The 23,663-nt window shown below is 37.9% G+C and overlaps 2 protein-coding genes across 9 annotated transcripts in view; one reads left to right on the top strand and one right to left on the bottom strand.

Moving 5' to 3' along the window:
- The first annotated feature begins 233 nt into the window (after positions 1 to 233).
- Positions 234 to 12,709, top strand: tnnt3b (troponin T type 3b (skeletal, fast)). Of its 8 annotated transcripts, XM_027010500.3 has the most exons (13): positions 234 to 288; positions 1,119 to 1,238; positions 2,413 to 2,430; positions 3,492 to 3,510; positions 3,907 to 3,952; positions 4,197 to 4,313; positions 5,211 to 5,288; positions 5,663 to 5,776; positions 6,430 to 6,539; positions 6,877 to 6,967; positions 8,280 to 8,320; positions 9,628 to 9,668; positions 11,198 to 12,709. In XM_027010500.3, the coding sequence occupies exons 1-13, from the start codon at positions 249 to 251 to the stop codon at positions 11,590 to 11,592; spliced, it is 1,230 nt and encodes a 409-aa protein (XP_026866301.2). In that variant the 5' UTR covers positions 234 to 248; the 3' UTR covers positions 11,593 to 12,709. The 8 variants fall into 8 exon arrangements, with proteins under 8 accessions (XP_026866301.2, XP_026866303.2, XP_026866302.2 ...); XM_027010502.3 differs by lacking the exon at positions 1,119 to 1,238; XM_027010501.3 differs by lacking the exon at positions 2,413 to 2,430.
- An 86-nt stretch (positions 12,710 to 12,795) lies between these two features.
- Positions 12,796 to 23,663, bottom strand: part of otog (otogelin) — a 48,578-nt gene continuing 37,710 nt past the window's right edge. Inside the window, exons 44-57 of the mRNA XM_081706508.1 lie at positions 23,281 to 23,490; positions 22,601 to 22,705; positions 22,132 to 22,236; positions 21,367 to 21,468; positions 21,178 to 21,276; positions 20,925 to 20,965; positions 20,462 to 20,537; positions 20,103 to 20,281; positions 19,454 to 19,558; positions 17,772 to 17,891; positions 17,038 to 17,083; positions 16,259 to 16,330; positions 14,393 to 14,472; positions 12,796 to 13,386 (exon numbers count right to left, since the gene is read on the bottom strand). Of these exons, the coding sequence (XP_081562634.1) occupies positions 13,186 to 13,386; positions 14,393 to 14,472; positions 16,259 to 16,330; positions 17,038 to 17,083; positions 17,772 to 17,891; positions 19,454 to 19,558; positions 20,103 to 20,281; positions 20,462 to 20,537; positions 20,925 to 20,965; positions 21,178 to 21,276; positions 21,367 to 21,468; positions 22,132 to 22,236; positions 22,601 to 22,705; positions 23,281 to 23,490 (1,541 nt within the window). The 3' untranslated portion in view covers positions 12,796 to 13,185. The remainder of the gene's footprint in view (positions 13,387 to 14,392; positions 14,473 to 16,258; positions 16,331 to 17,037; positions 17,084 to 17,771; positions 17,892 to 19,453; positions 19,559 to 20,102; positions 20,282 to 20,461; positions 20,538 to 20,924; positions 20,966 to 21,177; positions 21,277 to 21,366; positions 21,469 to 22,131; positions 22,237 to 22,600; positions 22,706 to 23,280; positions 23,491 to 23,663) is intronic.

Here is a 23,663-nt window from a genome sequence, read left to right as displayed (position 1 = left end):
TGACTTTTCCAGTTTTAGTTTGAAGAATTAATTTTAGAATGTCCTTAAAGTTGCAAACAGCAGGAGATTTTGGGTCAGATTCCTCTCTTGTTGTATCCTTCTGATCGTCTATAGGCTTCTGGTGCACTGATTGTATGTAATGTTACATAAAAAACAATGTCCAGAAAGAGCCCCGCTGAGTAGATGATTGGAATGCATGCAATGCATTGCTTACTGTAATAGCATAAGATGTAATTGTAACTGTGTACATGTATTGTCTTTTTACATATGAAGAGGTCGAAGAGGAAGGTAAAAGAAGAGTTTATAGTAACAATAATCTACCACACTAATTTACACATTTACACATATGATTGCCTATAACCTAGTTTCCCCCCCCCTTTTTTTTTTTTACCAATTTCATGTGAAAATTGATTGTGGTATGTGAGTGTAATATTCATTTTGAGAAATACCTAACCAAATAATAACACATACCCCCCCCCCCCCCCTCCCCCAAATAAAATAAATAGCCAAGTCAATATTAACAACTTCTGCTTTCACTAATGTATAGAAGTGACCTCTCTTAGTTGTGCTTTGTATAGACTGTAATGTAAAAGGGCAAAGTGAACATAGCACATTAATCTAACCTCAAGAGAAGCTAACTAAACTTAGTGCATAGCTTAACCTCTAATGAAGCTGACCATTCATCTGATTGCTAACCAAACTTAGCACAACCATTTGGCTACTATGGATGCCAATCAGTGTGTATTACGTGTGTACTCGAGTAAACCTTTAGGATATTTGAATATGACCTTCATATCAAAACTGTGTGAGAAGCTAGCTGGCAAGAATGTCTGACTTCACATGACCTGATGTTTTGAGTCAGTTATGTTTTTTTTAGGCACTAGCTCTGAAACTTACCAACGTCATGATTGTGAAATGACAAGTTTTTCTCTCGTCCTGCCGTGTGCTCTCTTTCGCTCATCTCCCTGTCCTTTCTTTCGGTATCCCTGCTGCACTTCCTCTTTCTCTCTTTAACCTGCAAGTCATCTCCCATAGCTAAATGCGCTGTCTCTCTTTTCTGTAATTCAATAACCGGCACCACCTTCCTCCCGCTGGCTGCTTGCTGCATGTGGCGTTAGCTGGAGAGGTAGTAGAGGTAGAGGTAGCCCCAGAGGCAGAGCCTGAGGCAGCCCCAGAGGCAGAGCCTGAGGAAGAACCTGAGCCAGAGCCAGAACCAGAACCAGAGGTGCATGAGGAAGGTATGTGGCATGGATATTCATTCATCCTTCCCTACCAACTCTTTTGAAATAGTTAAAACCAGAACTGCAACCAGGCAGTGCTCCCTAATTGCCATAATCCCAAACCAAGTTATTATTGTGACCAGCTTTTGCCAAGCCACTTCTGAACATAAAATGCCTCTTTTTCAAATGTCCCAACTCTGAAGAAGGCATGGCCTTGTGCAAAAGGGCTGAAGTCAATGCCACCTAAGTTCATCCTGAATTTTAATTAAGGATTGGAAAAAATAGGCACCTAAGAAGGATTCCAAATTCCAATTCACCTCGTTTACAGCTGCAATTAAGATCAAGCCAAGAAAACAACAGCATCTAAATTGCTTCCACACAGCATGTCAGTGGCGTTTGAGCAAATTATTTCTCTGAGCAACCAGAACATTACTAGACTAATTGTAGCATCCCCGATGCTCACACAGGAGTTAGCTGTGACATACCTCATTGCTTTTCCTACCCGTTGAACACTAAAAAATACTACTGCTAGCAAAAACCTGAGAATTATGTTAATGCTGCAACTACTGCCACTACTAGCTAAAGCCCCTGTCTGCCAAACAGTGTCTCACAGTGGATCTCATAATAGTGAATGGAGTGACTTACAGCATGAACCCGCTATCAGAATCTTGTATTCAAGTCAATGTGTTAATACATGTTTTTCTTTGTACAAAAGGATGGAAATTCTCATAGGATCAAAAAAGGTCATTCCTGTTAGAAAATTAACAATATCACTGGTATTGATCACAGATCATATTTGAATCTAACTTAATAACTTATGAATCTAACTTAATTTACTTACCATACAGAATCTTAGCCATTGTTTTAACACCATTTTTGTTCTATATGAATTTGTAAATATTAAAAATGTTTTGCAATGTCTGCATTAATTACTGTTTGAGTTCATTTTTATTCATTTTATTTCATTGTTTTTTTATTACATTAATACTATTTGCTTATGCTGGGGTGTTATGCTGGGAATATAGATTCCTTTATAAATAATTTACGGCCTCCTTTCTGAATGGGATTGTTAATGAATATTCAGACAAGTCTTGCATTGTAAAGTGAGGGCCGTTCTGGGCAGACAGAGGCCCAGGATGGCCCAACTAATGCTTTCTGTTCTGCTCTTACCTTCACTGCTTACTGCATGCAGAGGCCTATGAAGAGGAAGGTATGTTGTCCATTCTCTTACACTATATGTCTCATTCTGATTGGTAGGAGTGCATGGGGGAAACATTTACACCCCCAGGCATGCACCACACAAAGCCATTAGAAGCCCACCATGGAACCAACTCTCTACACATTTCTACAGTTCTAAAGACAATTTCTAACTGCACATTTAGACCTATGTAGCACACAGAGAAAGCAGGTCATTCTTAGCATCTTGCTACCCTTGTTGGTATTGAGGCCAGGTGAAAAAAAGGGTGAAGGAATATGAAATGCTGCCATTTGCTTTAACTTTGCAGTGACATCATTGCTCTGCTCTGCTCTGCTCTGCTTCCCTCCCTTTGCATGCAATGTCCCCCACTAGTGGATGAGGGAGAGTAAAACAGCACTCTTTGTTTCTTTGCCAAGCAGACCTGATCATATAGGCATTGACTTTTTGTCAAGGTTAAAATTAAACATTCCACACACATAGCACTGCTGTTAGCTGCTGAGAATGTCTGGTCGTAGTTAACATAAAAATTCACCTGCCGTAGATGAACTGTGTATTAATTTTGTACTTACTGTGAGGTGTCTCCTTGTGCTTTGAGAGTGGTAGTATTATTCATACACATGATGGTTAGAATCTGTTTTTTATCCACTCCACACTTATTTTTATTATGAACTTAATTCCACAGTGTTTGAAATATGTTGGAAGTTAATTCCTCATCAGTATCTTGGGCAGAACTGATTATAGAATTGAAATTTTACAATGGTTTGCCAACCAAAACTAACATGTTGACCAATAAATAAATTAATTAATAAATTACACACAAATATATTTTTGGTATATGTGTTTTTGCTGAATTTTATGGTGAATGACAATCTTGAAATTTGTAGAATTTAGTCTCTTGTTAATTTCTTATAATTGAAGGTCCTCAGTGGATAACAAAGTGGATAAAATGTAACTGTATAAACACATTCTGATATTTAAGACTTCAAGGATTGCTGAAGGACCTTTAGATCTTTTAATTTATGACATTTATAACAGTACATGTCCATCTCTCTTTTCTATTTTCTTTTGTGTAGAGGAGAAGCCAAAATTCAAGTAAGTAGAAGTACAATTAAATGCTGATTAGCATGATCATATCTTTATCTAGCTTTTTGCACCAGTACTACACCACATAATAATATACTGCAAAATAATATATAAATATGGACTGAATAAGTATGTTGTTTTTAAAGTTTAACCTTTGCAGTCCCACTCATACACTTTTTCTTGCACCTCTTTCATTCTGGAATGCTACTTCAGAGAATAGTAGGACTTAATAGTAGGAATTAATAGTAGGAATTAGGGTCTTTTATTTAAATGAATTTTTATGTAAATCATTTTTACATTTTAGATTAAGAAGGAAATACCTGTTTAAATAAGGATTATTATCATATTTAGTTTGTCGCTTGAGTGCATTGCTGGTACACACAATCTTTTTATCTGTCTATTCAGGCCAAGTGCACCAAAAATCCCTGATGGTGAAAAAGTGGACTTTGATGTAAGCAGTTATCTTTTATTATCCCTATTTATTATCTCTCTGTTATTTCAGCTACATCAAAGGTGATCTAGAAATCACTCATTCAACCTCTCATTTAATGTTTCCAGCACATTTGCAATGATCCTAAACCTACAATGACGAACCGCGTAGAAAATGTTTCCCAGTCTGTTGCTGTGCTATGTAATTAACCATGATTTAAGATAAGTCCTCAAATTGTGCACGTGTGTATGAATGTGTCTAACAGGACATCCAGAAAAAGCGTCAGAATAAGGACCTCATCGAGCTGCAGACACTGATTGATGCCCACTTTGAGTGCAGAAAAAAGGAAGAAGAGGAGCTTATTGCTCTGAAGGAGAGGATTGTGAGTGCTTCAGTGACCAGCAGGACCTCAACATCACAGCACATTAAGCTGCTACCTGGGCCCATGTGTGGAAAAACATAGCGTCTGGTCCTTAAGACTCTAAGGCATATGTAAACAAACAGATCCATGCATTCCCAAAGGTTCAGTCTCTTTAATTGCCCAAAACTAATCCCCATAGTGCAGTCTCTCAGGGAAGGACTGCCACTGCGCCTCTCCTCAGATGCTGGATATGCAAGATCTGTAAAAATGCTGAAAATTGTTTAATTACACATGTAGACATAATCTAAATTTGGCTGCTTAATATTTGGCAGAGCTTACTTACCTTGTAACAAGGCTTACATGCACATTTTGTGTTAGCCATTAATGAATATACACAATTTGTGTTAGCCTTTCATGAATACTTCATCAGTGGTCAGTTTCCTGTCAGAAAACTGTGGCTTGCTTGATATATTTGGATGGATGGCCACTCACAATCAGCTGAACACTGACACACGATCAGTGTTAATGTGTTGAGAATGGTCTGCTGCTCAAATAATATCAACAGGGGTCCTGTGGTTAGAAACCGACCTATGATCATCAAGCTAGAATGTGGTTGATTATCTTTGCATACTAACAGGTGGGCTAACGTTTGTATGTCTACACTTGCATCTACATGTAGATAGAATGTAGATACGATTTATATGATTTCAGGAAATTCACTGGTGATATGCATTCACTTAATAACAAGTAAATGTACCTACAGTTTTGGGAAGTGGCACGTGCTCCTTGAGTGCTTTCTTAAGATGACATGTTCCTGACTTAATAGCATAATTTTCTGATTTACTACAATAACATAATTCCCAGTTTGTTGCCTTCCAATAATTGCACTGGAGTAACTTTACAACTTTAATGTCACAGGAGAAGCGGAGGGCTGAGAGAGCAGAACAGCAGAGGATCCGTGCTGAGAAAGATAAAGAGCGCCAAGCCAGACGAGAGGTGTGCTACGCTCACTTCTTTTCACTCAGAATCTTACGTGGTGAAGCTGCTTCCAATTATTGTGTAATGAGCGGTGGAAGAAAATCGTTGGAATATGAACTACTGGAATATGAACTATTAAAGGGTTGTTCCATGCTCATCTTGTTTACCAGTTGCATTAAAATAGATTTTTGTGTGCGTGTGGGGTTCAGTCTGCTCAGAGGCGATGCATTAGCCCAATCACGTCATACTGGGTACTGACAAAATCTAGAAAGAAATGTAGGATGTAAAAGCGTCACATAAGGTATGTGTACGATATGTGAATGCATATGTGATATATATGCATGTGTGCTGGCATCCACAAAGCAATGTATGTGTGTGGGTATGTGCGACAGGAAGAAAGGCTGAGGAAAGAGGAGTTAGACGCCAAAAGGAAAGCAGAGGACGATGCTAAGAAGAAGTCCGTTCTCACCAGCATGGGCTCCAACTACAGCAGCTACCTGCAGAAGGTACACATCCTGTCAGCTCTTTTCACAATACACAATACTCACAATAACCCAAACTGCAGTAAACCCAGGCAGGCCCAGCCAGGTATATTTACCTCAAAACCTAAGCACATATATGCAGTGATCCTTGCGAGGGATATTTACCCCAACCTTATGTACATCTATGTAGCTTATATGGTTATATGTATGCTCTAGGAGGGAGCAGTATTGAACCTTTTAATTGTCTTTATGTCTTCAACACTTGGACACTTGGACTCAAATGACAAGTGACTAATTGGGCTGAAGTGAGGACTGTCTATTTGTATTTTCTAGTTTTTTAATACTATTTGCTGGTATTTGTCAAAACATAATAGCGATCAGTATATAATTATCATCTTAAAATAGACTAACTATATGCAAATATGATACTTTGTCTGTACTTATTCTAGTCTGTGGCATTTAAAGTTCATAATAAAAGGTCCATAACATTATGACAACCAACCAACCCACCCGCCAATGCCCCCCCAATAAACAGCTTACCCTAACATGAGCCTCTAATGCACATCCTAATCTTTTGTTCAATTCACACTCTAATTGCTCATCACTCTGCTTTATCAGTATGAATGACATTTATCCTCAGTACCATCACTTATTTTAAGATGGTTTGTTTGATATAGGCTGACCAGAAGAAAGGAAAAAAGCAGACGGAAAGAGAGAAGAAGAAGAAGATATTGGCTGAGAGACGCAAGGCCCTGAACATTGACCACCTGAATGAGGACAAACTGAGGTGCTCCACCTGGGTTTTCAGTCTCCCTACTAGTGTACTAATGTGGCGTTACATATTACATTACATGTAATGTTGCATATACAGTCAGCGCTGTATGGCCAACTGTGCTGAACTGCTACAGACAGTAGTTTCATTTTTACTTTAAAGTAACTTGCTCTTTTAAGGATCTTTTCAGTCACAAATATTCAGAATTTTAATCTGTGTTAATTTTAACAATGGCAATTTTGTTGAGAAATTTGAGTGTATGTGTATCAACTACTGCATTGTAATATGGTGCTCTGAAGTGCCCGAACTGACTGTTTGGGGTACGTTTGCTGCTTTGTGGGTATGTTTGTAGGGATAAAGCCAAAGAGCTCTGGGACTGGATGTTCTCTCTTGAGTCAGAGAAGTTTGACCACATCGAGAAGCTGAAGAGACAGAAATATGAGGTGAGGCATATTTAATCCTAATGGCGTCTGTTTCATGGTCTTAAATCAGCATTTAATGCACCTTACTACATTAACATTAGTTTATTCTTGTGACTGACTAATTCTATATCAACTTCTACTATAGTTAATTTATAGTTATTCAAATATTTGTAAAGGGTATGTTATTTCACAATTGTGTGCTAATAAAAAGAATCAAACTGTACATCAATTGACAATATGGAGTCAGAATACACATCACTATTAAAAATATATTATTCAACTTTAATTTTTCATTATAACTAACTTTTTATCTTTTCTGTCTTTTTAGGCAAAATATACCTTTTGCCTACCTTTTAGTTCATTCTCTCATGTTTCAGTCATATCATCAAAAGTGAGGTTTGGCCTAAAGTCCTGACCTACAAGACTCAGGATTCCACTACATGTTTCATCTTTTAGATGATTCTGTTTGGTTGCTTTGAGACACTTTATCTATAGCCCTTAGGAAAGGTCTTTATTTACACTGTTTCTTCAGGCTGCAATTGCCTAGGATACTCTGAAATTTTCATTGAAGCTGCATGTACAAGCCTGGGTGGCTGATGGCTAGTGCTTTTTCCTCAGTACATGAAGGCATCTACTGCACCTTTCTAAATGCTGCAAAATCAAAGCAAAACAAATCACAACCCCAAACATAATTTAAAAAGCTCAATTCTGTGAACTAACTGGCACTGCTGTTGAGCTATACAGGAGCCCACACTTAATTTTTTATCTCAATCATGTTTACCATTTTGTAGTTTTAAATCCCTGCATGTAAAATTACCACTGACCTGTCCCATTGTCAACACGTACATATTCATCAGTTTCAGAAATGTGATGTGCAGTGAAATTAAGACAAAATTTGGCTGACGCTTTTTTCTAAAGTAACTTACAATCATGACTGAACACACCTTGAGTAATTGACGGTTAAGGCCATTGCTCAAGGGCCCAGCAGTGGTAACTTGACAGTGGTGAGGCTTAAACTGGTAATTTTCTGATTACTAGTCTTAATAGCACCTTAACCAAGGTAGAACCTTAACCACTGTGCTACCACTGCCCCAACCACAAGTCTGCTATTGGGTAAAACATGCTTTGTTATCCTGTTCTTTCATCCAGACTGCCTTCTTTTTGTGAAAAGGATCATTCCTTGAAATAGCACTCACTCACTCACTCTCTCTCTCTCTCTCTCTCTCTCTCTCTCTCTCACACACACACACACACATTATATCTTGTGTGAAAGAATTGGGAAGGCTGTGGATTAGTGAAGGTCTGAATGCAGCTGTACTCTGATTTTTCCCAGATTACTACCCTGCGTCAGAGAGTGGAGGAACTCAGTAAATTGTGAGTAATTGAAACTAGGTCAAGTTTAGCAACAGCCACAGCCTAGCAACAAGCAAGGTCTAGCAACAGGATCTGGCAGCAAAAGCATGGTATGCATGCATGAGACAAACCCTTGGCAGTGGGAAAACAGCTCACAACCCAGCCTCAGGTAAAGAACCCAAAATGGAATTCAACATTACTTCAGTTCGTGCTTCAGATGAGCACCTTATGGTCATACAGACAAAGTCGCTTAGGCCAGTGGATCTCTCCTCTTATACATCAGTCAGTCTCTAAGTAGCTTTACCTATTTTTATTTTAGATTTTGATTAAGGTTTAAGTGGTAGAAAGGGTTATTCCAACTTTAAAAGGTAAGAACACTAACCACTTACTTATATACACAACTCATTTAACTTATTTATTGTGAAACATTAAGTTAAATTTGAATAAAAAATTCATGTCAGCTGAAATTGCAGTGTAAAGTAATGTGTAGTCAGCAGGTCTGACTTCTAGGCTGGAGTTGGATGAAATTTAGACTTTTGAACATTCAAAATGCCTTTGTTCCATGGACCATACATGATGGTCCTATGTTTGGTTTTCTTCGCTGAGGGCCTTCTGACAAATTTTATTGGCAAAAGAACATAAACTCACAAGTTTTCCCAACTCCAGTCTAAAAGTAGAGTCAGCAAGTTAGTTAACTTTATTAAAACTTAATATGTGAGCTGACAAAGTGGGTCCTGAATTTAATATGCATGAGTTTAATATGGATGAGTTTAATAAAGATGAGTTTAATAAGGAGCTGGGGTTTAAAAAAAGCTAGCAGGTGGTTAGCATTAATACTCTGAGTTAGTGGAACTTTGTTTTGTTACAGTGTAGATAAGCGTTGAAGCATAAAACTTGTAATAGTATAGTAGTGTAGTATGTCAAGGTAGGATTAATTCATGTACAGTCCCTCATACACACACAAGCTGTGGAAAGGTAAAAGAGCATGAGTGTGAGGGCAGAAGTCCAAAAAGCTGCAGTATAAAGGTGAGTTAAAGGTGGTGGCAGTATCACACACATTTGGTTGTGCAGGTAAGTGTGTGTGAGTGTGTGTGTGAACACCCCACACAGCATTTGCTGAGGGGTCTGTTAGTTCTCCCTCTCACTCTGCATCCTAACACAGACAGCTGTGCGACCGCTGGCAAAGCTCAGGTCAGAGACGCTGAGTGTGCGAGTATGAAAGTGAGTGTGTATGAAGAGTGAGTCAAGAGGAACGGTACCTCCTTGGTTATCCCAGAGAAAGAGGTAATATTCTGGCTGGTTTAAAGATGCCTATATGTTGTTTTCAGGTCATCTCACTTCGCAATCGTATTGATGAGCTGCAGAAACAGTGAGTATCTCTACATCACATACACACACTCTCATATTCAAACAAACATGCCCAATAGCAACATGGCTAAATTTTATTAGTGAATATTAGTGTTTTATGGAATGGGCTACCCTCAGTTGAGCTATGTAACTACTCATACATTTTTAGTGTGAATCCTGTATAATTTACCAAAATTGTTACTTATTTTTTGTATCTTTTGCCCAAGCAATGAAAAATGAGATCCGTTGTTCATTGTCTGTAGTCAGTGATCACTGTTTCATGTGTCCAGCACTGTGAACGATAATGTAACAACCTTTTTGAGAACTGCATATACTTCTCTGCCATACTTCTCATATTTACTATTGACGAACAATATTCGGCTTACAATTCTGCTAAGATAAAGTACTAATGAGACAAAGGTGCTCTGGAAAATATGAAGCTAAGGGGTTGATGTCTATTTCACGTTGACTCCATACTGACTGGAGATTGGAGGTGATGACACAACAGTGCTGATTTTTCTATAGGCTCTATGTGGCCCCTTAACCATCATTTATAGATATTCTTTTTACAAGTACCACATGACTAACTTTCAGGACAGATTCCCAGGCAATATCTTCAGGCTTATTTTTTCATTGCTCTAAAGCGTTATATAAAATAAGTGTGTGTAGTGTGAGCTAAATAATGTAGCTGCTCATAACGTGGCATATAGATGCTCAACAGTAATGGGAGTGTGAGAGAGTGAGCGAGAGTGAGCAATCTAGTGAAGGAATGATCTTTAATGAGATCTGCGAATACAACAGTAAGTCTTGCATGCACTGCATGTTTTCTGCTTCAACACTCGCCTTCGCTGTGTCCTGAGTTACAACACAACAGAGTGCTGAGAACAGGAGTGAACGACATGGGTCAGTGTATCTTCACAGAGGACCTCTGCAGTGGCTGGAGTAGACTGGCCTGCTCTACATGCTTTACTGTACTTACATTAACATTCCCTCATGAGTAGACATTAGACTACATATTCTTTAATACAGTTTAGTGCAAGCACTTTAACATTTTTTAGAAAGGAATGTTCCTGAGAAAATAAACAAATAAAACTACACTTATATGAGAGGTATTTATTAGAAAAACCTATTTCTTAGACACAATTATACAACTGCCCTGTTGTGCACCATCTTCCAGTATCAGCGGTGAGTTTTTTGACCATAAGACTGCTGCTGGCTGAAGACATTTGTGGGCCAGACTACTCTGAACCCAGCAGTGCTTAATCTGAACCCGATTCATACAAACGAAATGCTCATTATCATGCTATTTTCACTGCTGTGCTGAGAATGGTCTGCAATCCACACAATATAGTTATCCTGTGATAAACAACTGTGTATGGTTATAGTCTGTAACTGTAAACCTATGAAATGTATCTGAGATAGTTGTCTTGCTAATAGTCTTGCTGTTCCTTTCCTGTTTTGCCCTCATCTTGTACTTCTTCACTGTGTACTGAGGTCACCTCCAATTACCTATCCCCTATCCTTTCTTTTCGCATTCACATACCATCACAGCTCCAAGAAGGGTGCTGCCGCTCGCCGCAGAAAGTAAAGTTTCCAACGTCCTGCTGGTTAAACTACATCCCCACCCGCCGCTCCAAGCCGTAGACCTGTGCCCTCAGGCTCCTCCAGCTGCACCGGGGGTCTTCAGACAGCCAAAGACTGACTCAGCCTCACCTACCAAATGCCATGTGATGCATCCCTGGCCTAGTCTTACTTGCAGTCAAAGTAGAGCCCTGTTCCATCTGACCACTGCTAGGTTCTCATTGTGTGTGTATGTAAATAAAGTATTAGTTCTTCAGCTTTTTCTGCATCTTTGTTCAGGTGTCACACTCTCCCATTTAACAGAGTGCAGGAGGGCCATAGCTCTACACTTAAGACATTTAAGTACGCACTTAAATTTAATTTAATTGCATTAAATTGTAGACACTTAAATTGCATTCAATTAACACTTACTGTTGTAAGATATGTGTTTGGAGACATCACTGTAGACACAATTCACTTCTTTTAAAATATATGTTTGTCAATAAGATAATCCACTCACATTTTATGAGAATTTCATTTTTATATAGAGGGTACAGACAAACTAGCTCTCAGTTTCTACAGTGAAATTACCCCGAATCCAGATATGCCTAAGGAACTCATGACAGCTGGGACTTGGTGAAATAAAAATAATTAGACCAGCAAGCATTCATATTAAGTAGAGATGATCAAGCCAAAGTCTTTGAGTTGAACATTGTCTGCAAAACTAAACAAACAGAAACCAACAGATGTTACAGGAAGGATATGCTTGCTGTTGGATACATTTAAATAAATGGTTTGGTGCCAGGTTTTCCACCCCAAATTGTAGTAGGCAAACCAAGTCTCCTCTCCTAAGTTTCCTTTATTGGTATTGCACAATGAGACTAACATAACCAACACGAACTAAAAATTGTTTTTAATCGTTTTTATGAACACATGCCCAAATCCTTGCTTTAGAGCATCCTGTGCTTGTCTCCAAAAATATCTGACCTGCTCACCTCATGAAATTGGTCGGCATTATTAAGCAGTGTAAAAAAGTCCAGACACATTTTTAGTTTTTGTTTAGTTTTTATTGAAAATGGAAAATTGTGTGCGCGTACTTTATATATATATATATATATATATATATATATATATATATATATATATATATATATATATATATAAATGATACAAGTTCGTTATAATCCAAGTTGAAGCTAAGCACATATTTTGTAAAAATGTTAGAGGCTTCTAAACTGTTCTTATGTCTGAACCATTTACATTGCATATTTTTCATGATGCCATCAACAGTATATGACCTTGCACTGTTCTACTGAATCTTGTAACATCAAGTTGGGCAATGCCTACTTTGGTGAATGCACTGTCTATCAAGGAATTGATATTTCAAGTGCTTTACAAAACGACAAGCCCATAAATGAATATTTCCAATTTTGTCATGAATTTTGAAATTGTTTATGTAATGTAATAAATAAATAAAGTGCATGAAATATAGTTCAATTTTAACTGTAAAAAATGGCATGGTTGATTACAAAACATCTGGAATCACTTAATCTAAAGTACATTAAAAAGTTATATTTCCTATAGTAAAGCATCTAATACATATAATTACTTTACTGTGTTTTTTGTTTTTTTTTGTTTTTGTACAAACCATGAGGCTTTATGGATCCCCGTTGAGTGTTGGTGGCACACACAATTTCATTAGTGTAACACTAAGGGACAGATTACACCACAAAACAACAGTACACCAATACCTATAATGTCATATGAGTTATGGATGGACACTAATTTTTTGTCCCTGTAAAATTAAGCTATGTTTTCAAGTTCACTTAATTAATGAGTAACACTTTCTGTTCAAGTTATAAAGCAACAATATATCAGATCCGTTTGACAGTGCTAGAATTCCCCTTGCTCAAGGGTACGTGAACATACAGTGTTGTGGAACTGACACTTTCAGTTGAGTTTGCGTGTTATTGCATGCTTTAGGACCACTGGCAGGAGCAGTCTGTTGGCTCCTGTATGGAGTAGCTGACCCAGGAAGAGTTGCCACTGCAGTAGAGTTGGACCGAGCGGCGCTGGAGACCCATCTCCCTACAGCACTTACAGAACCGTGCGTAAGTGTTGATGTTGTAGTTGTAAATACTCGCTGAAGGACACTTGCCATCACATGACACTATGTTCACCTGGAAGAAGTTTGGGAACATAGTGTAAGATACGTATCTGACTCAATTAGTCTTTGTGACAGTCCATCATCTAAAGTGAGCTTTGTTAGAGGGGCATGTCTAAAACAAAGTCTGTAAAATAAGATCATTTGAGTCATCCTAAAGTAATGGGGTAAAACAGTTATGTAGTGAACTTTGTGCTAAATGATTTTGGCACCACCTATCTTGTGTCATCTTATGCAGCTCTGTCAAAATTAGAGAATCCTGAGATACTCGCAGCACAACAGATTTGCTGCGAGGATTACTGCTCCCTTTGTCTAGTTCAATAAACAATAAAATAATGACATAATGAGAAATTGAAGGGGCTTTTTTATCGAATGCCAGATTAATAAATACACACATACACAAAATTACAGTTATATATAGACTTTTCATGCCAGTTTTCACTAATTTCAGCCTGATTCATGTGGGCAGACACAGCATGCTGACGAAATTACAAATTAAGATATATTTTGTGGTTGCCGTACTCATTTGAGGTCAGAGTTTATTTTTCTTTCAAACCTATATAACGTGAAACATTATAAGTTGAGTTTATATTTGCAGGCATATACAGTACTATCAAGCATTGGCTAGATCGCTTAGTTTGCTGTTACAATACCATGCGGTCGTACAGCATGTAATTTTGTATTTTTGTTGTATGTTTATATTATTTTGTTCTGTTGAATTATTACTAATGGTACAATGTTTTTTAAAAATGGACAATTGAGAGACACTCTCGAGCTGTGTCTACAAAGTAGATATTAACTGTTTAACTCAAGAGAGAACACATTATGCATTGCTGCAAACAGTCCATGCTGGCAAGACTACAAATTAAAGATATATTACAGATTATGTACTGTTGCGTATGCTGAGAATAAGCCACACATCATCCACTACTACACGTCCTTCCTGTCTCAAGATGGGTGTGATTGTAACACTAATACCAGACATATGCAGACAGAAAACACAATTGCTGTGAACAACTTACCGGTCTGTTACTACGGCAATCATTTTTCCGTATTGTCATCCTCACTGTAACTTTCTGACATGATTTTCCATCCTCCTTGCCTACAATGTGTGAAAGCATGTAATGTTCTATAAATCATACAGTAATACAACATGAACTTTTTAGAATGGCTTAATAAAGTAGATAATAATAAAAATTGTTTTAACTTCATCTAAGATTGTGTAACATACAGTAGGGCCCAAAACTCTGAATCCGCTTACTTAACGGTTTTTATTTCTGTCAGTTATGTAAAACAAACATTTTTTGTCAAAATATATATTACACTTGAACTGTGTCACTAAGCTCCTTCAACCATACTGAATTGGATACAGATTAATATGTAGAAGAAAAAGCAAAGCAAAATGATATTAAGATATATTTCACTTTCATAGCAGGGCTACTTACATGCTAAAAATGCTAATCCTTTGCTGTTTTAAAGTGCCAGGAAAACTAAATACATGACTGCTTTCTAACAGAGTTATTGTTAGTATTGTGGGCACACAATATGAATGTACAAGTAACTGGTGACAAGTAACTGCTAAGATTATAAGTTCTCTGATAGGATACTTCCCCTTTCAGTGTAAATGGAATAATTTCACATTGATCATGGAATTTAATTTTCGGGTAAAGCTAATGTCACTTGTCCTTATGCATCACTATGTGTTTGCTTGGAGGGATCGTTTCTTGTCTGAGCAATCTAGCCACATCCCAACTTGCAATCTTCTTATCTCAAGGGCAGGTTGGGTGCCTTGGATGTTGGAAGAATGTCAATGATGTGTATCCATTAAGAATATGAGGACAACACAGAGGCAGTGAATTCAGCTGTTTTTTAAGTTTCTTGTTTTGTTTTTTTTTTCATTCAAACTTTGATAGATGCATATAACGCTGAAGTTTGGTATGATACAACATTTTTTTTTAGATTTTCTTTCATGTTCGTTCAGACTTTGAATAATGCATTATTGAGCAATAATTATCAATTTAAGAAATGTTCCATTAATTTTTATAAATGATTAAATAAAACCGGCTCTTTGTCGTGGACCCTACTGTGTAAATCACAGCAAATACTGGGTATACTGTATCCACCCACATTATTCACTGAGGCACCACATTTATTTTTGATGTCAAATTTTCTTACAGATCTCCACACCACATCCATATTACTGGAACTTCAAATTAACACTACTCTTTCCCCACTTGGCTGCTAAATATTAAACATTAAACTAGTCTTAAATTAAAATACCGGTGGTTTGCCTACAATGTGTTCTACTATCCAAAATAAATGTTCCACCACCCCAAAACAAAAAGCACTACTGATTCTTTGGCAATAAAACATATTTAAAACTTAAAGCTAAATAAAGAACTACAGCCTAGAGCTAGCAAGCTCTGTAATAATTTGGGTAATGTAGCATATGTCAGTAATGCTGTTAAATGGCATTACTAAAACATTTCATGGGTATACAAAAATGTAACCAAAATGTATGGTGCTGGAATGTATTCATTGCTGTGCCATATCACCCAAAGGATTACCACACACACACACACACACACACACACACACACACACACACACACACACACACGTCATTAGCCCAGGCTTTCTGAATCATGCACTGAATCATAATCACTAAGTGGCCACTACCAACAGTACATTGTTGGCAATCAACAATGCACTGCCCAACCGAGCAAAATGGGGAAAGATTTCAGAAAAGGTCAAACTTAGTGTGTTTTGTCTCAGTAATGACTTATTTACATAGTTCTTTTGTATTCTGTATTTTAATGGGGAAGTACATTGTTGGGACTCAACAATGGTGATGGAGAGCCTTATTTTCTGGCATGAGCATTGGGTACCTCGTTCACAGTTTGTGCTAATGGTGGGTTTCAGTGTGCTAACAGGGAAAGGGAGGAGGGTGTTTCCAGTGCCTGAGGAGATTGGTACAGTGTTACAGTGTGCTACAGGAAACTAATTAATCTGCATGTACATCTGAATATGCAACATGTCTCATTTTATATAATCTTTGAGCTAAATGTCTTTGCTTAATTGTTGTTTCGGTTCTTTATTGTTTACATATTAACTCTTCATACTGAAGTGAATACTGTAGCAAAGCTAAGTAAAGACAGAAAAATAGACAATGCAGGGCATATGAGCTGTCATTCATATGACTGTCTATTGTCAAAGATTCTAGATCTAATGAGATTTTTATTCGATGCAGGTATAAAAATAGACAAAAAGAACTGGATTTGAGTCTGGATAATATGGGTGTGACTTTTTTTTTTAAAATTTAACTTACTGTGAATGCCTTTTATTTAATTAAGGATAAACTTTGATATGTTTAGTAGTGAACACAGCAGGTGGTAATCCATATTTTATTGTTAATTTATCACATTTTATTAAGTCCAATTCCAAACAGAATTCACACCCGTATTATTTAAATATGAGTGACTCAGATTCAGATTTTTGCCCATACACTTGCCCAAAAATCACATTTTAGCGCTACCGCTGACTTTCATCTTAAAAAACTTACTTAATCATCAGGAAAATAAAGATACTATAGTGCAGGTCTCATGGTAACTAAAATCTAAAAATAAAGTTAAAATACTGAAAAAAGTTGACCATGTACAGAACTCACATGTTTTGCAGCATCCATCCATGTATGTAACTACTGTGCCTCCAATCTAGGATAAGAATATTTGCTTAGGAAGAAATATGAGTGGACAAAATGCAACTCATATGCAAGCTGATAAAACACTTATCTGCATACTTCAGCTATATATATATATATATATATATATATATATATATATATATATATATATATATATATATATATATATATATATATATAGTTATATTTTCAGCTCGACGTGTGTGTGTGTGTGTGTGTGTGTGTGAGATTATATATATATATATATATATATATATATATATATATATATATATATATATATATATATATATATAAAATAAAATAAAATAAAATAAAATAAAATATCTTAGCCCTGAACTAACCCTGAACCTACACCCTAATGGGTCTACTTAGCTCCATTAGTTAATGTAAAAATATTGCCTTATCAAATACATTTTAGAAAGGCAAAAGACAGACTGTCCCTTATCCATATTAAATCCAAATCATGATGATTTATGATGTACTTAAAATATCTGAAATCAGACTTGTAAAAACTATGCCAGTGAATTCCATAGAATTCCATGTGTGTATGCTTGTATGTATGTGTGTGTGTGTGTGTGTGTGTGTGTGTGTGTGTGTGTGTGTGTGTGTCTGTGTGTGTGTGTGTGTGTGTGTGTGTGTGTGTGTCTGTGTGTGTGTGTGTGTGTGTGTGTGTCTGTGTCTGTGTGTGTGTTTACCTTCATGCATTCTGTCTCATTGAAGGGGGGGCAGCTGTAGGAGTAGGACACCAGCACTGGCCCAGACTGAGTGTCTGCACAGTCATACCGCATGCAGTCTGACACCCAGCTTTTCCCCGGCTGCTGGGCAGCAGACAGCACGTGTTAAAGTTGACAGCATACCACAGGGAATGCTGTCAACACTGTTATAGCCCACACAGCTCACAACACAAATGTGGTACATTTTTTAAGACAGGTATCTTAAAGGAAAGCCTTTAATAATATTTGCATTGCAGTTATATCTTTTATTTGGAGAAAAAGAAAGCTAGATTGAGATATAGTTCCCTTTGATCAAGTAAAGTAGCCTCGACAATCTTGCTGCTCCATGTTTTAAAAGATACTGATTGGCTGACCAACTCAGATTCTTCCAGACGGGTTTGTTAATGAGCTCGAATCTACATGGGTTGGTATCTTATTTGAAATAGAAATTTCTTATTTCTGTCACAGACCGAGGTATCCTCATGGATTAAGTATAATATACTGCTTGAAAACATGGTATCTATCTGGCATTATTTTCAGAATCTTAAGGCTATGCTGCAGATGCCTCCATCTTAACACCTACTCACATCAGGCCAGAGGGGGTAAGAAGGGTATATATACTATTGGTGACGTAAGTGAGGTTTGAAAAATGTTGACAGTAGCTCCATCATTTTGCAACTACTCTCATATCCCATATCATATCCCAAGGTATTTTCCATATCCTCAGTGGAAGTTATTGAGGGATGAACATTCACTAAGGGATGAGCAGTTACTGACCTCAGACCAGGTAAGTTGTTCAGCACTTCTACTGGTTGTTAACTGTAGGACAGACAATGCTGAAAAAACTAAGGCACCATGGGGAAAAGTCTGCTCAACTGAAGATGCTGACTGCAGGGAAGTTTGTGAATGTCTCTCACATTATTTACCATTTAATTCAGTCTGGGGAAACAATTCAAAGTGCTGAACCATTTATATATCACTTCAGCATCTCGACGTAGAATCAATACCAGTTTATGTAACCTTTGCGATAACTGTAAAAACTTAGAAGGGAATTTAACTCATTGTTTTTGGGACCATTTGCTTATCCACACATCCCAGGCATCACACTCCCCGAAACTTTTATCGAAAGCAACGTACAATTATGACTGAGTACAACTTGAGCAATTGAAGGTTAAGGGCCTTGCCCAGGGGCCCAACCTTGCCAGTGGTGGGGCTTGAACCCACAACCTTCCGATTACAAGTCAAGTACCTTAACCACCGCCCTCCTCAACTCACATGTCGCCTTACCCCTATTGTTAGTGTTACACACCTCGGCGTGTGTATTTATACTCCTCTGTCCCAACTTTCATGGAATTAAAATGTAATTTGACAGTGGGATCTTTACAAATACTGACTATTCACAGAGAGGTTTTAATCTGCACCACTTAAGGGACTGAACACTACCCAATGATTAACTAATCTGGTGGGTCTAAATAACGGCTTTTAATAACTGATTTTATTTACTGGATTAATGTTAACCCAATTATTTAGAGGCTTGGGCATTTAAAGGACTTAAGTTTAGTTCAAATTTGGTAAAGTGATGATATACTGTATATATGTATAACACAAACATATCTGTAACCTTCGTTTTTATTTTTGCAGAACATTTTGTCGTAGAGTCTCACCTTGTACAAGGTCAGAGATCCATTGTCACTGTGCTGCACACAAGACACATTCTTACACAGTCCACAGCAGGCGCTCTGGTCCTTAGGGGGAACATAAACCTGGTTCTGAGGGGTAAAAAAAATCAAAAATAATGTGAAAAGAATGTACATGTACAGGTGTCAAGATGGAATTTAAAAAGTGGGAAAGCTTCTAAAACCAGCTGGTGTGTGAGAGCAGGTGTTCAGAACAGCTATTTGTTAATGGAATATTTCCCTTTGCATGTGGCACTTATATTTCTGAAGGATAAAACAAAGCTCTCATAGGACTGGAATCTGTAGTATGGCAGTTTTCTGAACAAGATCACAAAAATAGTACAATTCTCATTTACACTCACTGATCATCAGAAATACGTACTTTGTACGCACACTTTATAGGTGTACAGTTAGAGACTCTACCCCAATCAGTGATACATGCAGTTTCTAAGAAAATGGTGGGGGAGTGTCCTCTGGGCCAATTCAATCTATGTGTTTTTTCTTTATTTTGACTGTGTGCTTAAGTGTGGTTCTTCATGTTTAACTGCATGTGCCTGTGTGCATGTTTATTTGACATGTTTCTCTATGCTTTACTGCATGTGCCTGACTTTTGCATGTGCATGTTCTAAGTACTTACAGGCTGACACTGTGCTGTGCAGTTAGTACTGGATGCTTGTATGCGGTAGAAACCCGTGTCAGGGTCCAGAGTGCGTGTGCACCTCGTGGTGTAGCACACACCCAGAGCAGTGTGTTCCATCAGAGTTTGACCTGGCCTCATCACACCTCTTTCTCCATCTATACATACTGCATCTCTCACTGAATAAGTGCACAAACACACACGCACCAAATATATTATCATTATAGAACAAGACCTAAATACTGTATATACACATGCCAGTTATGAAGACAGACGTTATTAATGTTAACAATGTAGAATCAATTCTATTTTTAAAGCTTTGATTGGCAGCTTTAGTTTCAGGGCATTTTTTTTCTTACCGCACTGATATTGTTTGCAGCTGCACTGGTTCGCAGGATCTGTCAGAAATGTTCTGTCTAATTGCAAACTCTCACCCTTTAACACAGCAGCAGAGTAACACGTGAGTGTCATACAATGGAACAAAACCTTAACTATAAAAACAGCTGGCCCAATGTAAGAAAAAAATATAACGTAATCATGGTGTTTTCACTGTTATGATGATAAGTGGCAATTTCCTGGTTTTACACTGCTCCATTGATAATACTCATTGGCGCCCTTTCCCCAGTGGAAAGAGATGCTCTGATTTCAGTGTCTGATTTGGCATGGGATTATATATACTGTCTCCTAGAAATCCAGACTCTGGACTCCTACTGCAGATGGAGATGCCGCTGGTGATATAGCATGGGACACACCATCATACGGGAAAACAGTTAAAAACAAACAAAGATAAACAAATACTGGAATTTGACTCAACTGACTTACCAAGGAACATTTAGGCCAAGTGATTTTTTCGCATGCGCATTCTGAAAGAGACCAAAGACCAAGCAAAACATCAGTTTTAGGTCACCTTACACAAACACAAACTCAAACACAAACACAAACACAAACTCAAACAAACAAACACACACACACACACACACACACACACACACACACACACACACACACACACACACACACACACACACACACAGCTTCTCTCATTAATTTCCACATAGACTGAGGGGTAATTTACCACATGTCTGTGATGGGCAGCACTGCTCTGGATTCACAGTGGAGACAACAGTCATTCCAACTGGACAAGTCATCACTGAACATCGGGATGGCTCGCACACTGAGAATACACACGCACAAAGATATCTGTACATGTGTACTATGTACTATGTGTGTGAGAGAAGTACGATAGCATCTAGTGTGGACTCACAGCAGTGGTAAACTGGGCAGCAACGTTCTGTACTGTTTGTGTCCACTGTGAGCAGTTCAACACTGGCACAGTCAGGGACTACATCAGAACAAACATCACACACTGCAACATGCACAGAAACCAAACACACACACACACGCATCTATTAAACAATGTCAAAAGATTGCATTGTCCAGCAATGAAATATAACATCACAGAACATGGAGTCTCAAATTTGAAGAACCTAAACAAATGTTTTGCAAAGTACTAGCATCACAAGGCTTGCTTTCAGTAAATGTTCTTGTTCGACAAGCTTAAATATGTGTGTGACTGTACACTAAACCTGCAAAGAAGGGGCAGAAACACACTTTGGTTTTGAGACAGGTGTGGAATTTGAAGCCTTTTTCATCAGAACAGAAGGGCATTTTTATTAGGCAGTGTTTATGTCTACCACATGCAATTTGTCCTGATTTTAAACTGTATCAACTAGAAAGCATTGTAGTGGGTAAGGTTAAATGTGGGATTTGTTACTAGGGATGTGAATGTTCCCGATGCCACACATTGTTCTATCAGTTCCATACTACATTGCCACATTTTTTTTTCATGATTTTGACAATGATAGACTCTTAATGTTAACAGGAAATTTTTATTAATTTGATCAGTTGCAAGTGATGTCTGTTTTTAAGTGGTTTCCATGTCACATATTGCAGTGCTCGTTATATACATTAAGGAGATGTACTTGCCATAGCAGTATTACACCAGCACAAATTAAAGGCGATGACTCACTGCAAATGTGGGCTAGGCAGCAGCTCCCTTCAGTGTGAGTGACAATAAGCGCCTGATCCTCCCGACACACAGGAACATCCAGCACACACTGCTCAGGATCACACTCTACAGACAGAGGACCGACCCACTAGTGCATATGTGTATGTACATCAGGATGACACAGTGAAAAACAGTAGTATTACTTTCACCCAAACAGACGAGCATCAAGCCAGCCTATTACCACACATTATGGTGCTATTACCACACATTACTTACACACATTTTACCACACATTTACATCAACTTTAAAATCTAAGATAGGACAGATATACACAGGCACACAGACAGATGCACAGACACACACATAAGTGCGTGTGCTGGCACCCAGACCAACATCAAGGACTCCATAGGTCAGAGTACTATTACCACACATCACAAATCAACACAAAGACTCACTTTCAAACATTACAAACACATTCTTTATACTCACCACATGCGTACTCTGGACAGCAAGAGTCTTGTCTAAAGTATGACACCATCTTTTCTCCAAATTTACACCCAAGAGGAGCTGCTTCACATGCACTCTGATTACACACTGCAACACAGCACACTGTTTAATTTAGGTATGATCACACACACTAAAGCACAGAACAGCACAGTAGGTCTAGATGTATATATGTTGGTTAGATGTGACCACAGCAGCAAGATAGGAACTGCATGAAATGCATTCAGGACTTTTACTCCCATGTAAAATTGGAATATGCAATTTGTATGCCTTGTTTGTGTTTGTATAGGTGGCTTTCACATTGTCTGTAGTTTTGTACACAGCCTGTTTTCTGTAGTTTCCTTATTGTAGCCTATTGAAATGTATTCCTTGTTTAAAATGTATTCCTGGACTCTCCATGTTGGCCCACTGACACTGGACCATGACTACGGCTCTGAATATCGATTTGCTCTTAATAAATCTCAGTCTTCTCAGCGTATGGGTATGACTCATGATCGCTCCACCTTACACAAACATTTCTTCATTTTGTCTAATAAACCAATTTTTGTGTCTATGAGGACCGTAATTTAGCAAGTAATACAGATTGGAAACTCAACATTATACATTAATGTTTGGCATGTATGTATATACTGTCCATGCAAATTTTAGGTATGTGTTTAACTGACCACACATTCTTCGTGGGCAGCAACTGTTGTCATCTGCAAGGCTGATGCTGATCTCTCCTGCTCGTGTACAAACTGGCTGGGGAACATTGCTGCAGTTGAACTTGACTGGCACGATGCCATCACTCTCACACCTATACATACAGCATCCATCAATGGACGCCTTCCAGACCTCCCCCAGGGTGCGAGGAGCACCAAAGCTATCAGTGCAAGCTGCAGAAATAACGGAACATCAAGTTCAAACAACTGTGATTAGAGAAGATGATGTGAGAGATGGATAATAATAATAATAATAATAATAATAACAACAACAACAGCAATAATAATAATAATGCCAATAGTAATAATAATAATTATAATAATGCCAATAGTAATAACAACAACAA

Source organism: Electrophorus electricus, chromosome 23, assembly GCF_041902795.1.
Source record: "Electrophorus electricus isolate QZ-2024a chromosome 23, ASM4190279v1, whole genome shotgun sequence".
Lineage (NCBI taxonomy): Eukaryota > Metazoa > Chordata > Actinopteri > Gymnotiformes > Gymnotidae > Electrophorus > Electrophorus electricus.
This window is presented reverse-complemented; position numbering and strand designations above follow the sequence as displayed.

Excerpts from the sequence above, each read along its gene's own strand:
- tnnt3b (XM_027010500.3), top strand. The coding sequence starts at position 249 with ATGTATTGTCTTTTTACATATGAAGAGGTCGAAGAGGAAG. Across the intron at positions 289-1,118 it reads TGAAGAGGTCGAAGAGGAAG|CTGGAGAGGTAGTAGAGGTA; the intron begins GTAAAAGAAGAG and ends ATGTGGCGTTAG. Across the intron at positions 4,314-5,210 it reads TTGCTCTGAAGGAGAGGATT|GAGAAGCGGAGGGCTGAGAG; the intron begins GTGAGTGCTTCA and ends TTAATGTCACAG.